General features: G+C 38.0%; 1 protein-coding gene across 4 annotated transcripts in view; it reads left to right on the top strand.

Annotated features, from left to right (window-relative positions):
* smarca2 (SWI/SNF related BAF chromatin remodeling complex subunit ATPase 2) overlaps window positions 1-22,037 on the top strand; it is a 122,313-nt gene that overhangs the window by 11,056 nt on the left and 89,220 nt on the right. For all 4 annotated transcript variants that reach the window (XM_073072230.1, XM_073072255.1, XM_073072246.1 and 1 more), the window contains exons 2-5: window positions 2,653-2,920; window positions 8,713-8,842; window positions 13,386-13,715; window positions 20,088-20,180. In XM_073072230.1, the coding sequence (XP_072928331.1) occupies window positions 2,687-2,920; window positions 8,713-8,842; window positions 13,386-13,715; window positions 20,088-20,180 (787 nt within the window). In that variant the 5' untranslated portion in view covers window positions 2,653-2,686. The remainder of the gene's footprint in view (window positions 1-2,652; window positions 2,921-8,712; window positions 8,843-13,385; window positions 13,716-20,087; window positions 20,181-22,037) is intronic.

Below are 22,037 nucleotides of genomic sequence, written 5' to 3' on the forward strand. Positions count from 1 at the left end.
AAGGGTAACAGTAGAATACTTGCAGAAATCTCTAAAACTTGCTAATGTCTTTGTTCATGTGCCCACTATAAGAAAAACACTGAACAAGAATGGTGTTCACGGAAGGACACCAATGGAAACCAGTGCACATCTCAAGTTTGCAAAAGACTACCTGGATGTTCCCCAACACTTCTGGGACAATGTTCTGTGGACAGATGAGACAGAAGTTTAACTTTTTGGCAGAATGCACACCAATACTAAAACATCATCCTACTTGTGAGGCATGGTGGAAGGAGCATCATGGTTTGGGGCTGCTTTGCTGCCTCATGGCCTGGACAGCTTGCAATCATTGAAGGAACAATGAATTCAAAAAACATTTTACAGGAGAGTGTCAAGGTAGCAGTCTGTCACTTGAAGCTTAATAGAAGTTGGATGATGCAAAAGACGATGATCTGAAACACAAAAGTAAATCAACAGAGTGGTTTAAAATGAAGAAAGTTTGTTTTAGAATAGCCAAGTCAGTCCAGACCTTAACCCAATTGAGATGCTGTGGCATGACCTGACAAGGAGTGTTCATGCAAGGTGTCCCAGAAATATTGATGAACTGGAACAGTTTCGTATGGAGGAATGGTCTAAAATTCCTTCTTGCCGTTGTGCAAATCTGATCAGTAGTATACAGGAAATTCTGTGGCAGGTTATTGCTGCTGAGAAAGGTTCTACTGGTTATTAAATACACGGGTTCACATATTTTTTCCAGCCTTGACTGTGAATGATTAAACAATGTGTTCAATAAAGAAATGAAAAGTATAGTACAATTGTTTGTGTGCTATTAGTTTAGGCAGATTGTACTTGTCTATTATAATGAAGAACAGACCACATTTTATGAGAAAATTGGATAAATGTAAAGGGTTCATAAACTTTTTCTTACAAGTGTAACGGGTTTTCAAAAGTATAAATTTCTGTGGAAAATTTAATTTTTAATGAAGATGAAGTTGGAAATTTGGAGCTTCCATTGTGACTGTAAAACCGATAAATGTTTTGATAAATTTCTTGGATTTGTATATTCCTGGATATCGTGTTTGGAATATTCAATAGCTACAACAGTTGCTTATTTGAGGTGCACCAGTGTTTACCACTCAAATTGATCAATTGCACGCAAGCTATTTCCCATCAGCATAGCTGGCATTCTATATTGGTTGTGGGGGGGAGTGTTTGGGGGTGGGGTTTGGTCACTGGTGGTATCAGTTTGATAATATTGAGAATTTTGTGGAGAAAAGTAAACGAGCACATCCATTTATTTCACTACAGGAAGTAGTCTTCTTGCTAGTGGAATTACTGAGTGAAGATAAGGGATTAAAACAGTTTGTTCTACCTGTTCCTTGATGCATGTAATTTGTTGCTGTGGTGTTCATTTAGGTTGGCTTTAATTTCATGTGATCTGCTTTTTTCTGAAAGAATAACCATTGTTCCTACTGGGAGATGAACTAAAGGATAGAAATGTAAAATTGAACGTTTTATGACAAACAATTTGTCATTCTATCTGGGGAAAAAATAATACTCTGTATTCCATCGATGAGGCTAATCCTTGAGGATGAGTTAATTGCAGAAAAGTAACTTCTCATTTCATTGCTGTTTACTGTTTATGACTCTTGAAAAAAATTAATATTTCCTGTGTTATTTTCATGAATGAATTTGTATCTGGAAGAAAATTCCTCCATTTCACAGATATTGTTTTTTAAATAGATGCAAAAGTAGGCTGTGTATTGCTAAATTTTTCACAGCAGGCTTGCGTTTGAATTTTTTCCATTATTATTTTTAACTCTTAAGACCAAGAATTCAACCAAAAATTGAGGATTGTTAATAATTTGGCAGATGCTGATTTCAATTGAAAAGATTGCATTCTCTTTATTTGTTCTATTTTTTGGTGATATTTCACTGTATTAACTTAACAGCAAGCTGGAACTGTCAAAAATGATATTGCCTCTCCAAGCAATTGCTAGGATACTGTAATGAGGGGTTGTTTTCATTCCATATATCTACTATAGAAAATACTACATATTGTAGACGAGCAAACAAAATCTATGTCAGTCTTTGGTTCTGTTTTGCAAGCATTTTTATTTTTTTTCATTCTGTAGAATTTTGTTAATCAAATGTACAATTTTGCATTTTCCTTGGAAGTATCATAAAAGCCTTGGGGCTCTAGTAGTAATTAGGAATGAAATAGATAATTTCTAGGTCTGCTTTAGAGCTTGCCGAAGGAAAAAAAATCATTTCAAAAATGACAGCACTCATGTCTTATGCATATTTTTGCTAGCAATACTATTTTTCTGTTTTCCCGAATATGAAATTGTGGGTAGTCTAGCATGAAAGCACAGATGTTGGTATGCATAATATAGATAAAACTGCAGTCTTCTATACTCTGCAATTCATGCAGAGGAAATGATCGCATTTGTAAACACAATTTGGTAGTTTTATTGTAAAATGGCCCTTGATTTTGTCAATTTGCCACTTATTTTTCACAAACGGATTTCTTGTGACAAAATCTGAAGTTGTGTATTAATTGTTATTCAGTTGAGTACTTTGGGCACATAAAGAACCATGAATAGTTTTTAAAGTTTTATGTTCTTTTGCATGTATGAACATCTTTATTTACCTTTTTGGATTTCCATGTAGAATTTCTTCAAGTCAACAAGCAACACTGGCATAGATGTCGACACCTACAGATCCCACTGGTGGGATGCCTCATCCTGGACCATCTCCAGGACCAGGTCCATCTCCTGGACCAATTCTAGGCCCGAGTCCAGGACCAGGACCATCACCAGGCTCTGTACATAGTATGATGGGTCCAGGTCCAAGTCCAGGACCATCAAATGTAACTCATTCAATGCCATCCCAAGCTCCAGGCGAGTTCCAGCAGGATAGCATGCACCAGATGCATAAGGTAATGATCTTACCTTAACGTATTACTCATAAATCTTAGTTATAACACATGTAATGCAAGCAAACTTAAAATTTGCTGAGATTTTTTAAGTAATGCAATTCTTGCCATAGATTGGACCTGCGTATTTCTTAAAAGAATTTGACCTTTATTGATTCTAATGGACCTATGGATTTCTCTTCTTTAAAAATTCTCCTTTTATTTTGGATTTGCAGCATTTGTTTTCCTCATTCAATTGAGTTTTACTTTTTTTTTGTTGTTTATAGCAAAATACAGCACAAGATCCACTGTTAAATGTATGATGCTATCCCAGCTAGTGCATTTAAAAGTAATAGAAATATTTCATTTGAGCCTGGAGTTAATGCGTTGTTCCACTGTATTGTCATTGAAAATTCCTGACAATTAACATGAAAGCAATAGGAATTTAAAAAGCTGATTATATTCAGCATTGGATCAGGATCTCAGATTTTTGTTTTACACAAAAAATTGACAGCCACAAAATAATGTGAAAATATAAGTAATGGTTACTAATGATTACACATGGTAATACCAAGCTGTTTCTAACAAAATGGCAAAATATTAAATAATTACGGCCTCATTTGAAAATTAATGTTGATGTGATTTACAGTGGAAATTGGAAAATAAGTCTAGGCAAGATGCATTGAAACAGCATGTATAAAAACAAGGTAGGAGGGAGTTAGAGGCAACATATATGTATTCAAAAAAATCATTAGCAAAGGGCAGAAGCAGACAGCTAGAGTGATTCTTTGTATATAAGAAAAGGAACAAATCCAGCGAACCAAGAGCCCAATCAATTTAGAGTCAGTGATGGGTTTTATATTAGTGTCCTTGTTCACAGATGTTTTAAAGAAAAACATGTAGAAACTGAGCACAAAACAGCAGCTTGGAATTCTAAAGAGAATGCCATGGTTACCAACCTTGTTGAAATACTTTGAGAAGTTAGGCAAATGGGTAAGTAAGGCCAATGCATTTGGATTTTCACAAATAATAAGATATTGCATAAGAATTGTGATGCAGGTTAAAGTGGCATAGAGCCATGAAGCAAGTAGCAGAATATATTGCAAGTTTTGAAACGGGAAAATGAATGGTCCAGCAGAAGTCCTGAGGTGGTATTGAGTAAGGATTAGTGATTGGACTGCAATTACTGTCTGTAATTAAGAAGGATAACAAATTAATTTTTTTCAATTTTATAATGGATGAAGGGAAGCAATTTGCACTATCATACCATTACTTTTTGGCTGGTGGATGTGAATCACTCCTGCATTCTGAGAGGCATGGTTTCGAGTATCCATCCTCAACTGACATTGTGCTAGATAAATTTAGTTTTAAAATTGGATTTTCATAGATTTTCTTAAATCAGATTTATTAGGGAATATGAGCAAAGAAGACTTAATGTCACAAATCAGCCATTAACTCAATGTTGAAATAGATTCCATGGGTATAAATAAGCTACAGTTACATATTTGTTCACCATTTATATAAATCATATGGATTCTGGATTCAAAATTGCAGTTTTAAAATTTGTTGATGTCTCTACATTTGGGTGCTTTATTTGTGTTTATAGAGAATTGGGTTGTAACAAAATATAGGAAGTCTTTAATAAGCATGTAGTATGACTGTTTAAATGATAGACACCAAAGTAGATATGTGAGATGGCAGATTTTGATAGGGAAAAATAAGGTGACTTTTTTTTTGAAAAAGTGAGTACCTACATAGGGCGGAGGATTTGAGGGATCTGAGGAAATGCATAACAAATGAAGCACTGCACAATGAAAGGGAACAGAGCTGAGATTCATTTGTTGAATGACAGAACTAAAAAATGAAAGTGGTATTTTAAGACTTTGGTTGGAGCACATTCGAAATGCTGTGAACAATTCAAGTCTCTAAGTTGTAAGTCTGATCCACTAGAAATGTATAACATTGACTAGAGTGATAGCAGAACCAAGAGCTTTGAACTGTTATGATATACTGAACTTTCACCCATTACTTGTGGGGAAAAGATGAAGAATCACTTGCTATGATTATATAAAAGTGCAGAGGCAAACAGGGTATATGTACTCATGGAAGCTGTGGGTCTTGAGTATGAGTTGGCAAATTGAGAAATTGGAGGATTGGGAAGGTGTCATTTGGGTAATAATTACAGATGCTTTAAGGAAGACTATATAAGTACATTGTAAGGGAAAAATATGAGAATGTGATGAAGGTAGTACAACAATAGTTGGAGTTTGGAACATAATTACTGTGGCAAACTATTGACCAATTTAAGATTGATAATGAGCAATTGGAAGCCTGTTTCACCACAATCACTTAGATAGATAGATAGATACTTTATTCATCCCCATGGGGAAATTCAACTTTTTTTCCAATGTCCCATACACTTGTTGTAGCAAAACTAATAACGTACAATACTTAACTTAGTAAAAAATATGATATGCATCTAAATCACTATCTCAAAAAGCATTAATAATAGCTTTTAAAAAGTTCTTAAGTCCTGGCGGTAGAATTGTAAAGCCTAATGGCATTGGGGAGTATTGACCTCTTCATCCTGTCTGAGGAGCATTGCATCGATAGTAACCTGTCGCTGAAACTGCTTCTCTGTCTCTGGATGGTGCTATGTAGAGGATGTTCAGAGTTTTCCATAATTGACCGTAGCCTACTCAGCGCCCTTCGCTCAGCTACCGATGTTAAACTCTCCAGTACTTTGCCCACGACAGAGCCCGCCTTCCTTACCAGCTTATTAAGACGTGAGGCGTCCCTCTTCTTAATGCTTCCTCCCCAACACGCCACCACAAAGAAGAGGGCGCTCTCCACAACTGACCTATAGAACATCTTCAGCATCTCACTACAGACATTGAATGACGCCAACCTTCTAAGGAAGTACAGTACTGATCAAATTAATTCCCATCCTATTTTGATTAATAGTGCCATTTGGGTCTGTGTGTTAAACCATTTTTGTGTGTTATTACCACAAATAAATTAACAAATAATAAAATGTATTCTGGTAGATTAGCTGTTAGCGTAAGGTGAATTTACAGCACAAACTTAAAAAGTAAATGGTATACTGCTACTGGCACTTCATAAGTGATGCGACCTGGGTGGTGGAGTGCAGAGGTCTTGTGGCCTAGGTGATGAAGCTATTTCCCATTCTAGCAGCTCTTGTCTTAATGCTATGGTACCTCCTGCCTGACGGTGGGGGCTCATAGATTGTTGGACAAATGGGAAGGATCCTTGACAATGCTGCACTTCTGATAAATATCTCTGATGGGTGGAAAAGAGACCTAGAGCCTTTGGCTTTAGCAAATTGTACAGAAAATACGGAGAGTCTGCTGAGAGATAGATTAAGTGAGTGGGCAAGGGTCTGGCAGATGGAATACAATGTTGGTAAATGTGAGGTCATCCACTTTGGAAGGAAAAATGGAAGATCAGATCATTTAACTGGTACAAAATTGCAGCATGCTGCTGTGCAGAGGGACTTGGGATTGCTTGCGTATGAATCACAAAAGGTTTGTTTGCAGGTGCAGCAGGCTATCAAGAAGGCAAATTGAATGTTGGCCTTCATTGCTAGAGGGATTGAGTTTAAAAGCAGAAAGGTTATGCTGCAGGGTACTGGTGAGGTCACACCTGGAATACTGCGTGCAGTTCTGGTCTCCTTACTTCTAGAAGGGTATACTGTCTATGGAGGTGGTGCAGAGGAGGTTCACCAGGTTGATTCCAGAGATGAGGGGGTTTGTCTATGAGAAGAGTTGAGTCACCTGGGACTGAACTTGCTGGAATTCAGAAGAATGAGAGGAGATCTTATAGGAACATAAAATTATGGAAGGGATAGATAGAGGCATTTCCATTGGTAGGTGAGACTAGAACTATGGGCATAAGATTCAGGGGAGTAGATTTAGGACGGAGATGAGGAGAAACTGCTTTTCCCAGAGAGTGGTGAATCTGTGGAATTCTCTGCCCAATGAAGCAGTGGAACTGGCTCAGTAAATATATTTAAGTCAAGGTTGGATAGATTTTTGCATAGTAGGGGAAGTAAGGGTTATGGGGAAAATGCAGTTAGGTGGAGATGAGTCCATGGCCAGATCAGCCAAGATCTTAATGATGGAGCAGGCTCGACAGGCCAGATGGCCCATTCCTGCTCCTATTTCTTATGTTCTTTGTGTCATCTTCAGACATGGAAATGTAATGCAGTGGATTCCAGTTAATTGGGCCTTCAGTTAATCAGTTAATCACATTTATTTGGTGCAACTCTTAGAGAATGGGAACTAATTGAGGAAATTACTGGGATTCCTTTTTTTTAAATTGGGAAGCCTTATTTGGGACCAGAGACTGTTGCTGAACAGGTTTTGACCAGCATCAGCCGTGAATATTTGTGTGGCCGTTAGATGTACACCGTGCTTCAAGTGAACACAAGCAGACACAACTGATGCTAAGTGGAGTACTTGAAGTATCAATATAGCTTAGAGATTTGGGATTGCGTCTTGTACACAAATCTCTAACTTGCTGGGTAGAGACTGCCAAACCTGATTCCCTAGTGAAGTGTGAATATTCCTGTTTGAAGTGTATTGCAAGTCTTAAAATATATAATGCAGTCTGAAGATTGGTGTGTTTTCAAGCCAGTGGGATAAAACTTGATTATATTAGCTGCTTACCAACAGCTGTTGGGTATAATCTTTCAAATGATTTAAAGAATTTTCAGTGGGAATGTTGTCTCATTTAATTTTAAAAAGTCTGGTAGTGTAAAGACAAGTGATTTAAATAGATGTTTTCAGGAAAGAATAAAATAGAAAAAAAAAGAGAAATATTTTGAATAGCTGAAATGTGGCATATTGAATGGGAGAAGACTCGTGATATAAACATTAACATAATCTAGTTGGCTTGATGACTGCCTTCTGTGTTAAATTTTATAACTTTGTGTAGATTTGTACTTCCAAATGTCCTGACAACTTTATCATGTTTTTCTTTGGAATATTGAGAGTGAGATAAGTGACACAGTGTGTTTGAGTATAGTACTTTCATTGGTTAAGTGATGAACATTCAAATTAAATATATAATTAAGATGCAAAACACTTGCTAGCATACACCAAACCAACAATAGAAAGCAGGAAATTAAAGTCGTGTAATCCTTTCTAGCATTTAACATGTGGGTTGTTTGCTTATTCTCCCAGATGATCTTTGAGTTTGGTCATACATGATTTGCTAATGGGGTAGTTTAATTAAATTAGAGAGGGGAGTGAAAGAAAAATTTGGCAGATTAGTAAATTTTAGTTTTTAGTTTTCTAACTAGTTTTGATTACATTTTTTTCACTTCATTAAGTGTAGACTACAGAGTAATCACCATCCTATTGATTTAAATTAGGAGCATGATGTTCTTGTATGGTAGGTGGGTTTGGCCAAGATGTTTCTGATATTTGTGGTTTGTAAGTATTTCATAGTGGTCCTCTCCACTGGAAAACCTGAGCAAGTTTTCAGATTTCTTTTAAAACTTGAGAAAACTATGGGTTATTAACGTATTTTAATTTTACGTTTATCCCAACGGCTTTCTACTACATAACTTTTGTAGTGATGACCTCTGTGTCATACATGCAAATACTTCTCCACATCAAGGGTGAAATGATGTTTTGGGTATGTGCACTTCAATGTAAAACATTAAAAGTGAATGTTATTGCAGTAATTTCTAAATCTAATTTTACTTGAAGGCACATTGCTGAAAACTACCAATTGGTATAACCTGTTTATTGACAAAAGATAAATGTGTGTCATTTTATTTTCCTCCTTAGTCCATGGAAGCAATCCATGACAAGAGTATGGCTGATGAAATGCATTATAGTCAGATGAAAAGTATGGGAATGAGGCCTTCTCATACTGGAATGGGCCCTCCTCAGAGTCCAATGGATCAACATTCTCAAGGTATGCTTGAAAAATATTGTGAAGTTGTATTTCTTCATATCTTTTCATTTTAGTATTTTTTCAACTAATGCATTTCTAACCTTTGCATTCGATTCTTCTTTGATTAGTCTATTATGTCTTAAATCCATCATAAATTTTCTCTCATGGCACTACTGATATATATTTGTCTCACAATAAGATAGCAAATTGGATCTGGAGGAAAGAAACTATAAATAAAAATGTGAAAAATGGCTAGATCTCTTGAGCAAGTTCAATCAATTGTAAATGAATGCCATAGTCAATTGAATTACTGAATCTGATCACCCATAATCTTGAATATATTTTTCTGTCCTTTTCGCTCTCAGTGACTGAAATTGACCTTCAAATAAAACCTCTTTCTTGTATTTCATTCCCTTTTAAAAACAAACTTAATAGCCTTACATATTTTTTAATGCAGTGGAATGGGACTGAGCAGATGCTGGTTGCATGATTAATTTCATACAAGAAAGAGACTGTTTTGGACCTTAAGAGTTGTAGTCTTGAGGCCAAAGTACAGGTCAGCCATGATCTTAGAAGGAGTCTACATTGTTGTTATAAATGCCACCCTTTTTTTTTTGAGAATCATTTTAGCAGTATATCTGCCAATATGGTAAGACAGGCCATTGGAGATTTTATTTTCGTTGCGCTATTAACGTGTAGTCGTAAATCCTATTCTGAAGCATTATCAGCATTAGAACTGCCTTGCTTTTAAATGTGTTTACATTTTAGTTCTAGCTTCATATGTTATTTCTAGATAAGATGATTCCTAAGTATTTAACGGTTTTATTTTTCTCTTTACCCTTTTCCCTCTGTGCTGCTGCTCCTCCATTACCAAAGATATGATAGCATAAAAACTAGCAGTGTAAATTTTAAAAAATATCCACAATCAGAGTTCAGCAACTAAAAATAGTCTACAGAGGAATACTTAGAAAGGATGATCAATTATTCAGAAAGTGTATGGTGGGCAACTGTGTCATAGTCATCATTGGACCAGTTATTCAGAGGCCCAGATTAACAAACCAAAAACAAGTTAAAATTCAGATATATAAGTAATCAGGAATTTAAAAGAAGAAGTGGTGTTGATAATGGTGAGCTCAAAACTACACTTCATTAATGTCTGTCAAGGGTAGAAATCTGCTGTGCATATACCTCTTGTGGCCTGTGTGAATTCTAATCCACAGTAAAGTGAATGCCTGAAAAAGCCTAGTAAATTTATCCTCAATATACCCAAGGACTGGCTTTTAATTTGCGTGTTGCCCCACAGACCAAACAAGCAACAGCTTGATGTATTGCTTACAGAGTTGTACCTTGACAGCAATGTGCTTGCTGTACTTTTCAATTATAAAATATAGATACATCCTGACCACGAACAGAAGAGTCACCAGAAGTAGTGGTATGGTAGTATAAAAAGTGAGTGGGTGTTGAGCTCGGAATCGTGAACATTGTTATCAGCCCCCATGAAGTCTAATGGCATTTGGTCGTGTACAGGTTAGGGAGCCTACTTTTTAATTGCTACCCAAGATCCACACTCGTCTGATGAATCCGTGTACCACCATTTTGGAAAAATACCTGAAAGAATGACAGGGTAACAAGGACTGTGATCTATATTCTGAGAGTGGGAACTTCGAAGGCCACCATCAAAAGTGCCTTGGTATTACCACAACTGACTGAGCTAGTCAAGTCCTGAAAGTCACAACTGGCAAACTAATTCTGTGACAGGTAGTGAGTGAACCAGTATGAAGGGGGGGAAAACTGTTTCAACTGATCCTTGTAACTCCACATCTTGATATATCTGCATTTGACATTTGGTAGAAATGCCGCTATACGGTCTATATGGAGGCAAAATCTTGTCTTCATTCCTCTAACTTCATGCCACTGAGTTAAATAGCAGTTTAAAAGTGGGAATCCATGAAACATTGGCCCACAGCAGCAGTAGGAATTTACTCCTTTATACTCTTAACTTTGGGGTCCTATAATATCCTTCATTCTACCTTTATAATCATGCTGGGAGATTTGCCTTAGCATGTTTGGAGCAACATCACATTTATCTAAATATGAGTTGTCAATCTAGTGAAGCTGCAGTCCAGATCTAGATGCATGCTAAACAACTAAGAAACAAGAAGTCCTAGACAAACAGTGATCCCAGTACCAGCAGATGGGAATCTGGCCACATGACAATAAAACTGCTAAAAGGAAGAAGAACTAGATGCAATAATAGGGTGAATGACTGTCTTTCTTTCCAGAATAGTTAAATCTAAAACTAGAGGGAATAGATTTAAGATGTTAAGGGAAAATTGTAAAGGGGGCATGGGGGTGATGGGGTATGTGGAAGGGGTTGCTAAAGGAATTGAGAAGCTGGTACAATTGCAACACATAAAAGGCGTTTAGACAGGTGTATGGGTAGGGAGGGTTATGAGCCAAATAGGGGCAAATGTGATTAGCTCAGATAAGCAACAGGGTTGGCATGGATGAATTAGGCTGAAGGGTTTGTTTTTGTGCTGTGTAACTCAGTAGTGGTGTGACCCGGCTTGAGTGCCAATCCCAGATCTGAAGACTTAGTTCAGGGATCCATCTCAGCTTCTTCCTTGGATCTCTGCCTTTACAAAAGTTACATCTTGAGCAAATTAGGTTTATTCCCTGTGTAAAGAAATAGGTGAGCACTGGAAATAGCAAAGCATGGGATCAGATAACACTTGGCTGTTGTGTTTTGCATTCCAGAACCAGCCATGGCTGAAACAAAAGTGGTGAATTCTAAAAGTTTATGGGCACATACATACCACACAGTTTTGAAGGGTAGTGTTTTTGATGTTGGAAGGAGGTTATTCCAGTCCCAGCACATCACTGCAGGAATTATTCTAGTGGTATCTTATGCCCAAGCATGTTTAACTACTTCAACATCCCAGAACACAATAACTTGCTTGTTTGGTACTCCATACATTATGATGTGTAATCACTGCCTCTATCATTTGTGTGTTGTAGCAATAGTGTGTATCATCTACTCTGACAGCACCTCCATATCTGCAACTTTTATCATCAGGGAGAGGGAAGAAACAGAAATGGAATGCTATCATCTGCAAGTTTCATTTCAAGTTGCATACCAAACTTTCAAGTATATTGTCATTCCATCTTTATCACTGCCTTTAAATCAGATATTCACTTTCAGCAGCACCATTGGGATGGAAAACTGCCAGTAAAAGGACCATAGATATTCATGGGATTCATGAAAGAGGCTCACCGCTATTTGAGGAACAATTGGAGATGAGCTCTAAATGCTGGCTTTGTTGGCCATTCCTGCATTCTGAGCAGTTGATGGGGGAAGGAGGAAGAGGGGAGTTAAAAAAACAACATTAATACCTATTCCCCCAGCTTTATCAGAACCTAGTGCTTTCCAAGAGCTCTCTAAAAATTGCAGCTTTAATTTAACATCCACATCAAGATAGGGTTCATTCAGCTTTTGTTTGATTTGCATACAGGTTAACTACTGGCTCCATTGGAGTCGGTGTTGACCTTTTATTGGGAATTTGAGAAGTGTTTTTTTTTTGTTCTGTACATTGTACCGTACTGTTTGATCATCTGCAATTGTAAACTGAGTTGAAAGCTGCCAAGTTATCTTCAATATCACAAATGTTGGGTCATAGTCACAATAATTCCACATATGTATTTTAAGTTGGTTCCCCTGCAATTAACTTAATCACAAAGGAAAACCTTTACTGCACAAATTTAACTTGTCTGATCATCCTTGCTTTCTATATCTATTCAGAATCACCAACGCAGACTCACTGATATAAAAAAATTATCTTATTGTCCATGCCAGCTAGAATTAAACCTGATGCCTTAAATCATAGTAACAAATGGTTGGTTAGAAGCCCAAAGACTTGTGTGCTGCTAATTTACTCTGCTCAGCCATTCAGCCCAGGGGTAATCCAAACACTGCATGTTCCCCGTTCTTCCTTTAACAACTCCAGTTGTTACTTGCTCCCTTCAATTTCTTATTCTTTCCAATTTTCACACCTCAGGTTTGAATTTGCCTGGTCATTGAAGGAAGTCTACGCCACTAGAGTCCTGGAGTTATAAATATCAATTAGTAATAACAAACAGTAGTTTATTGTGAAGAATTACAAGAAAATGGATAGGACCAGTTGAGGGAGAAGATACCTCAGACATAGCAATGTATTAATAACCAAAAATTACAAGTATAATTTGGTTGCAGTCTTGAAAGAAAATATACAAAAGAGAGAGCAGCATATCTGCTTTACATTATCCTGTACAATCCTCTTAGCAAAACTTGCAGAATTGTTTCCTGAATTCCCCCTTTCATGAAAACACAAAATTGTACTTTCTTTTGCCCAGGGCCCACCTGTAATAGCTAATCTATTCTTTTGGTACAACTGTATAAATATGTAAACTGGTAACTGCAGATATTGCAGTGTTTTATAATTTGACAGAATTATTTGAATGATCTAAGTGCAATTATTTTGAATCCATTGTCGTGTTTGGAATTTAATGATGTACTTTGTCTCTGCAGGCTATATGTCTCCTCATCCATCTCCTATGAGCGCACCGGAGCATATTCCGAGTCCAATGTCAGCAGGTGGTCCCACTCCTCCTCAGATTCCACCATCACAGGCCACATCTATATTGCAAGGAGATCCTCAGGTTATGAGTCAGCAAAACAGAGGTCCTTCACCTTTTAATCCAATTCAGCTTCACCAATTAAGGGCTCAAATCCTGGCTTATAAAATGCTAGCTAGAGGACAACCTCTACCAGATAATCTGCAGCTCGCTGTTCAAGGGAAGCGGTCACTACCCAGCATGCAACAGCAAGTAGCACCTATTGCCTACAACAGACCACCAAGTAAGTATGCAATTTAGTTTTGTTTTCATGTGGAGAAAAAAAATACACTGATTCAAAATGCATTTTCTCATTACTCAGGGCAAAAGCAATCTTGAGTTGGTTTGTTTCAGCATTCTGGCAGTAAAATTGATTATGAATTCTGAACAGAGGCAAGTGCAAATAAGCAGTTGCAATCTTGTGCCAATAATTGAGAGATTCAGATATTTTATAATTTAATAATTGGCTATCTTTTATGCAGTAACTACCGTAGATTCCGGACTACAGAGCGCACCTGATTAAAAGCCGCTGGCTCTAATTTTAGAAATAAAATCAATTTTTTACTTGTACAGGCCGCACTGGATTTTAGGCTGCACCGGATTTTCGGCCGCAGGTGTCCCACGTTGTAATATGAGATATTTACACAGAAAGATATTACACGTGAGGATTTTTTAACTTTTAATTAAATCCATATGGTAACATAAACAAATACATATTGCAAATGCTTTTTTTCGAACCGTGCCTGTAACGCGGCTACTTTTAAATATACGTTGCGTATACGTTTTTACTGAACAACATTCCAATATCTCCTAACGACTGGTAAAAAAATATATATACTGCAGCCTACCAGGAAAAGTTATTGATCGCCTTTAACTTAAAAGCAGCGTTCGCTCAGATCTAATGCCGCTCGCGTAATGTGCTCACCCCCGCCGTCCCGTTTATCGCAAACTGGTATCCCACAAGACGCGGCGAAACCGGGTGTGACGTCATAGCATCCCGCGATGTAGTACAGAAAACAAATATAGTTAAAACTCTTCTAACTTTAACTAGAAAATGAATTACTAAGTGAAAATATTATAAACTAAATAACTGCCATAAAGGCAGCACAATGCTTTTCTTCGAGTGTTTTCCATGTTGATGAGGGTGAGTACAAATGACTGATTTACAATAATTTAATTGTGAAAGTGCGCTTGATTTATCGTACAATTTCATTGGACCTCTGTGAACTACTCATCAATTTTATTGGTCTACTGTTACGAGGCAAAATGTTTTTGGCGGCATGAAAAAAATAATGCATTAGCCGCTTCGTATTAAAGGCCGCAGAGTTCAAAGCTGTTCAAAATGTGGGAAAAAAGTAGCGGCTTAAAATCCGGAATCTACGGTACTTCCATTGATTCAGTCAAGCACAAATTCAAAGGACACTTTTCTTACGGAAAATAATATGAAGTAAAACTTGAATAATTTAAAACATAAGGCTGGATAAGTTGCTGATTTCTCCTTGTGGGTCAATTTATTTCTGGCTTCTTGTCTGTTGAAAAGTGGAAGGCAGTACTACAGGTAGATATTGATCTGAAATCGTCTGTATAGAGCTATGACGGGTATAAAACCAAATTTCACGAGTATTTTTAATTTTGTGTTACTTGTGCTAATTTTCAATAAAACATTATTTGAACTCTTTTGTCTCTGATTATCAGATACCTGTGGAAAGACCATTGGCCACAGTGCACTATCAAAATGTTCTTCCAGGGTGGGACTGCCTGAGGCTAAGTTGCACCTCGCTAATTTCCTGGGTCTTATTGTTAATGTTCTTGTATGGATTGTCAAATTGGCTGGTCTTGCATTTCTGGTTAGGTTACTGAAGGTGGTGAGTTTGGGTAGAGGCCTGGTCCAGAATGATCTGGTTTTGTGAAATGGACTGGATCTTGTATATTTGGATTCCTCAGTTGATGACAAAGTATTTCAAAGGAGAAAGCTAAACATGGTCCTTAAAGCCTTCCACGATTGGGTTTTTGTATTATGTGGATCTTGGAACATTATCAAATGGAATTGGGGTTATGTTTTTAAGTCAAAGTAAAAATTTTATTAGAGTACATGTATATCACAAAATACAATCCTGAGATTCATTTTCTGCGGGCATACTTAGCAAATCTATAGAACAGAACTGTAAACAGGATCAGTGGACAATAAACTGTAAATGCAGATATAACAAATAGCAATATTCACGAGCATGAAATAACAAGAGTCATTAAATGAGTGCAATTATTCTCTCTGGTTCAGGAGCCTGATGGTTGAGGGGTAGTAACTTCATGAATGTGGTGGTGCAGATCCTGAGGCACTTGTACTTTCTACCTGATGGCAGCAATAAGATAAAAGAGCATGACCTGGGTGGTGAGGATCTTTAATAATGGATGCTGATTTCCTATGACAGTGTTTCATGTAGATGTGCTCAATGGTTGAGAGGGTTTCCCCGTGATGTACTGGGCCGAACCAACTACCTTTTGTAGGATTTTCCACTCAAAGGCATTGGTGTTCTCATACCAGGCCATAATGCAAGCACACCCCTATAGGTTTGCCAAGGTTTTTGATGACTTGCCAAATTTCCGCAGACTCTTGAGGAAATCGAGGTGCTGTCGTGCTTTCTTCATAATTATATTTATATGATGAGTCCAGGGCATGTCTTCTGAGGTGGTGACACCCAGGAATTTAAAGTTACTGACTCTCTCCACCTTTGATCCTCTGATTACTGGCTCATGGACCTCTGGCTCCCTCTCCAGAAGTCTACAATCAGTTCCTTGGTCTTAATGACATTGAGTGAGAAGTTGTTATGACACTACTCAACTAAGTTTTTAATCTCCATCCTGTATCTTGATTCATCACCTCTACCCCCTGATACAGCCCACAACAGTGGTGTCATCAGCAAACATGTATATGGTGTTAGAGCTGTACTTGGTCACACAATCATGGGTGTAAAGCGAGTAGACCATTTGTCACATCCTGCATGTATATTATTTTGGATCATGTCATGTAGTACAAAACACATTAAGACAATGGGATCAGATAACACTTTGGGCAAGCTGATTCTAAATTCAAATGGCCAAAGTACACTTTTCTGCCTGAGCCTACCATGAGGAACCTTGTCAGATATCTTTCTTAAATCCATGTTGACAACATCCAGAGCTCTAACTTCAACACCTGAATCAAAATCTCAATCAAGTTAGTAAAACATGACTTGTCCTACAATAAGCTGTGTAGACTGTCCCTAATTAGGCCATGATTTTTTTAAAATGCTTGTGTAACGCTCTGTAAGGTTTCACTGCTAATGTAATGGCCGCATTGTAATGTTTCACTGCTAATGTAATGGTTTCTCTGTTGCAGCAATGTTTGGGTTATGCCTAGCGATAATGGGGACTTTGGAATGTATGCCATCCAATGAGAGGCATGTTGTTTGTCTTTTTTTTTGGGGGGGTCTGAGAGAAGGTATTTGCAGTCTTTTGTCGGCAAGACATGAAGCGAGAAGACGCGAATGGAGAGAGTTAGTAGACCACTGGGTGGAGCGGACTTGGAGCAAGGGATCCGAGGGTCGGTGACGCTCAGAGGAGATTGATGGGGAGCGAATGGAAGCAAATCGTGAGCTCCAATGTTGCGCATTAGACTGTCATGAGAATGGGCCCTTTTTTTTGTTTCTTTACTAGCCCTATAATCAAATTAAAAATTATAAAGCTCAATCGTTTAATTGCATATTGTATACTGTTCGTTATTTCATGGTACTGATTTTTAACAGGGGAATACATCACATAGCATCCATCCAAACAAGATTTCTCAAGTTTGGCCAGGCCAGAGGCTGTCTTCCCCCTAGATTAAGCCACTAGCCAAACCTGAGTGTTACACTTGTAAATCCTGTCTCTAAGAATCCTTTCTGATAGCTTTCCTACCACTGATGTGAGAATCACTGGTCTATGGTTTTCAGGATTATCCCTTTACCCTTTCTTGAATAACAGAACAAGATTAGCAACTCACCAGTTCTCCAGGATTTTGCCTGTGCCTACAGAGGACACAAAAGTTCTAGGTCAAGACTCCAGTAGTCTCATCTCTTGCCTGTCAGTAACTTGGGCCTTGACAATACATCCTCAATGTTCTTTGAAACCCAACGCTACTTTTTTCGTTATTTGAAAAATACCCTAGCATTTAGCGCTCTCCGTGTTGATCTTATTAAACTCCACGTCCTCTATTTGGTAAATACACAATGTACCCATTTAGGACCTTGTCCCATCTTCGGCCTCCAAGCACAAGGTTCCTTCAATATCAGTGATCCTATCCTTTCCCTACTTATCCTCTTGTTCTTGATGTACTATGTATATAGAATGCCTAAGGATTATTTTTAATCCTACTTGGGAAGGACTTTTCATGGCCCCTCCAGGATCTCCTAATTTTCCTGTTGATTTCTGTATGAACTCTGGAAAACCATCTTGTATGCCACGGACCAAATTTGAATCACAGAAGAATGATTAACAGCTGTGACAGGGCTTGAATACCATCACCTCTTACAAAGCAAAACCACGTAACATAAATGACAACAGATGAGCTCAGTGTCTTTTATACTCACTTTGACCAACAGAAACGTGGAAGCATCTTCATAAACCTCCACAGCCCCTGATGACCCTGTGAATTCAGTCTCTCAAGCCAACATGGGAGCATCCTTCAGGAGGATGAATCCAAGGAAAGCATCTGGCCTAGGCACCATACTTGACCGAGTACTGAGGACCTGTGCTAATCAACTGGGTGGAGTGTTTACAGGCATTTTCAACCTCTTGTTTTAGATGTCTGAGGTGCTTATAGACAATAGGTGCAGAAGTAGACCATTCGGCCCTTCGAGCCTGCACCGCCATTTTGAGATCATGGCTGATCATCTACTATCAATACCCGGTTCCTGCCTTGTCCCCATATCCCTTGATTCCCCTATCCATAAGATACCTATCTAGCTCCTTCTTGAAAGCATCCAGAGAATTGGCCTCCACTGCCTTCCGAGGCAGTGCATTCCAAACCCCCACAACTCTCTGAGTGAAGAAGTTTTTCCTTAACTCTGTCCTAAATGACCTACCCCTTATTCTCAAACCATACCCTCTGGTACTGGACTCTCCCAGCATCTGGAACATATTTCCTGCCTCTATCTTGTCCAATCCCTTAATAATCTTATATGTTGCAATCTTATGTGCTTGCCTGTTTCAAGCAGACAATACCGGTGCCCAAGAAGAAAGTGGTAACTTGCCTCAACGACTATTGTCCAGTAGCACTTGTATCCACAGTGGTGAAGTGCTTTGAGAGGTTGGTCATGAAGCACATCAACTCCTGTTTAAGGAGGGAACTGGATCTGCTCCAATTTGCCTATCATTATAACAGGTCAACAGCAGATGCAATGTTATTGGCTCTTTACTCAGTTCTCGAACAGCTGGACAATGAAGATGCGTGCATCAGGGTGTATTGACAACAGCTCATCCCCTCGAAAACTGATCGCTAAGTTCCAAGATCTAGGCTTTGATATTTCCTTGCGCAACTGGATCCTCTGTTACCTCACTTGCAGACCCCAGTCAGTATGAATTGACAACATCATCTCCACCACAATCACCGTCAGCACAGGTGCACCACAAGGCTGTGTGCTTAGCTCCCCTCACTTTTATACTTTTTATTCTAACAGCTAATACTTAAATTGTGTCATATTTAAATTTAGTGACAACACCACTGTTGGCTAAATCAAAGGTGGAGAGAAATCGACATATAAGAAGGAGATTGAAAATCTGGCTAATGTGGCCACAACAACCACCTCTCACTCAACATTAGCAAAGCCAAAGAGCTAATTATTGACTATAGGAGGAAGAAGTTGGAGGTCCATGAGCCACACCTCATTAGGGGAACTGGAGGTTGAAGGGTCAGTAACTTTAAATTTCTTGGCGTTTTCATTTCAGAGTTTCTGTCCTGAGATGAGCACGTAAGTGCCATCACAAAGAAGGCACAACAATGCCCCAACTTAAAAGTTTGTATAGATTCAACATGTCATCTAAAACTTCTATAGATGTACAGTGGAGAGTATCCTGTTTGCATCACGATCTGGTACGGAAACATTAATGGAAACATTAATTCACCACAATGAAAGTGGTGGATGCAAACCAATCCATGGTGGGGCATAAACTCCTCCCCACCATTGAGCACATTTTACAAAGAGCGCTGTCAGAAAGCAGCATCCATCAAAGACCCCTACCATCCAGTCCATGCTCCCTTCTTGCTATGCCATCGGGAAGAGGTATAGGAGCCTTGGGTCCCCACCACCAGGTTCAGAAATAATTGTTACCCTACAATAATCAGGCTACTGAACAATCTGGATAACTTCACTTATTTCAACTCTGAACTGATTTCACAATCTACATACTCACTTTCAAGCAATCTACAGCTGATGGTCTCTGTTACATTTTTAAAAATTTGCTTATTTATCTTTTGCACATTAGTTGTTTGCCAGCCTTTGATTATGTTTTGTTTTCATAAATTGTATTTTATTTTAAAATATAGCTTTTGGTCATTTGGTTTGATTTGATAAGGGATATGTTAAATTTTCCTAACTTTTAGGTATAGGCATGCATTCAATGGCTGGTCAGGCTGTTGGACCCTCACAAATGATGCCAGGACATATGCCTAATGTTCATAAGCCCTGGACAGAAGGTAAATAACCATCAAATTAATGATTTACTACTTTCTGTGCTATTGGTTGTAAGACCATCTTGGTATGTTGGCAGCTTCAGTATAAAAATTCAGCCATTTACTTCTGTTTTTCTCATTTCTGATTGTTTGTACCACTGCATTTAAGGAACTATAGTATATGGCGACGAACTGATTTTGTGGTGGAAGAATAGTTATTCCGTCACTGAATCAAATTGAAATTTAAATATTTACAGACGGCACAGTTAACTAAATCTTAATAGTTACATGTTTTTGTTTGAAGATGATTTTGGCATTAGTGATTAGATTGAAGTAATTTCTTTAGAAAATCATGAGATGTTCAAGCTTTATAAAATGTATACTTTGGTATGACTTGATTGCAGGTCTATGGTTCCTAAAGAATCCTTTTATGGAAAGAAGTACATTAACTTTTTTTTGCAGGAACCAATTGTCATGGATATAGTAATGTAAAAATTGATTAAAGTGAATCAGTCTTTTCCCAGTAAAGATGCAGTAAATGAAATCCAATCTTTCTTGTTTTGAAATTTTTTGTTCAACCGTTGACTGTTATTTCCAAATGGTGCTTGAGAGCTTTTCCCCCATTTTATATACCTTGTTCATATTGCCAGAGTCTTTCTCGTCAAGTCAAACCAAAAATATTTAATGTTTCTAGTTTTCATGAGCTGTGTTTGAAAGATAATTTGAAGGATATTGAATACAGTTGGCCCTCCTTAGCTGCGGATTCAACCAACTGCGGATCGGGAAAACCCGGAAGTCCTCTCTCCAGCACTCGTTGTTTGAGCATGTACAGACTATTTTTTCTTGTCATTATTCCCTAAACAATACAGTATAACAACTATTTACATAGTATTTATATTGTATTAGGTATTATAAGTAATCTAGAAATGACTTAAAAGTACAGGCAGTCCCCGGGTTATAAGCGAGTTCCATTCCTGAGTCCGTCTCCAAGTCGGATTTGAAGTCGGAACAGGTACATCCGGTATTATTTAGCGTCAGTTAGTCAAATGTTTTTCTTAGTATATAGTACGTATTTTACCTTTCTATGCATATAAAACACTTAAGAAACATATGTATTTCAATAATTAAACCACTGCTTAGTAATAATCGTAGCTTTCATCGGGGCAGGGCCTTTCACATGCTCCATTAAAATTGTTCTGATTGTTGACCGACTGTAGCCTAATGCTTTTCCAATGATCGATGGTGTTTCACCTCTTTCTGATCGCTTTATTACTTCCACCTTATTTTCAATCACGATCGTGATTATTTTTGTGAACAGAAACACCGCAGATTCAGAGCTATGCCGGGTCCTAATGCCCACCACTCTGAACATGTTAAATAAAGTCCGGGGTTCCACTGGGTCCTAAAGACCACCGCACTGATTCAGTTTGAATAAGGGACTTGAGCATCCGCGATTTTTCGTATCCGCAGAGCGTCTCGGAACCAAACCCGGTGGATAAGGAGGGCCGACTGTATTCATTAAGTGAATTTTACTAACCAGGAGAGACTGTACAAACTGGAATGCACAAGTTTTATTGTGGTGACTCCTTCCTTTTGTTTTCCTTTCCTCTTTCTATCCACTACTAACCTTCACGATTGACCTTGCCATAACTTAGTCCATTAGTGTTCACTGGTCCAATGAAATTGCTAAATTTATAAAAACAAATTTATCACACATTATAATTTCATGGTAAACTAAAAAACTTGGTCCTGATGAGGTGTCTTGGTCTGAAATGCCGACTGGTTATTCACTTCCATAGATGCTGCCTGACCACCTGAGTTCTAACATTTGGGTGTGTTGAATTTAAACACTTCCTGTGCATCAAGACATTCTTTTTACAT

This window comes from Hemitrygon akajei, chromosome 2 (genome assembly GCF_048418815.1).
Source record: "Hemitrygon akajei chromosome 2, sHemAka1.3, whole genome shotgun sequence".
Lineage (NCBI taxonomy): Eukaryota > Metazoa > Chordata > Chondrichthyes > Myliobatiformes > Dasyatidae > Hemitrygon > Hemitrygon akajei.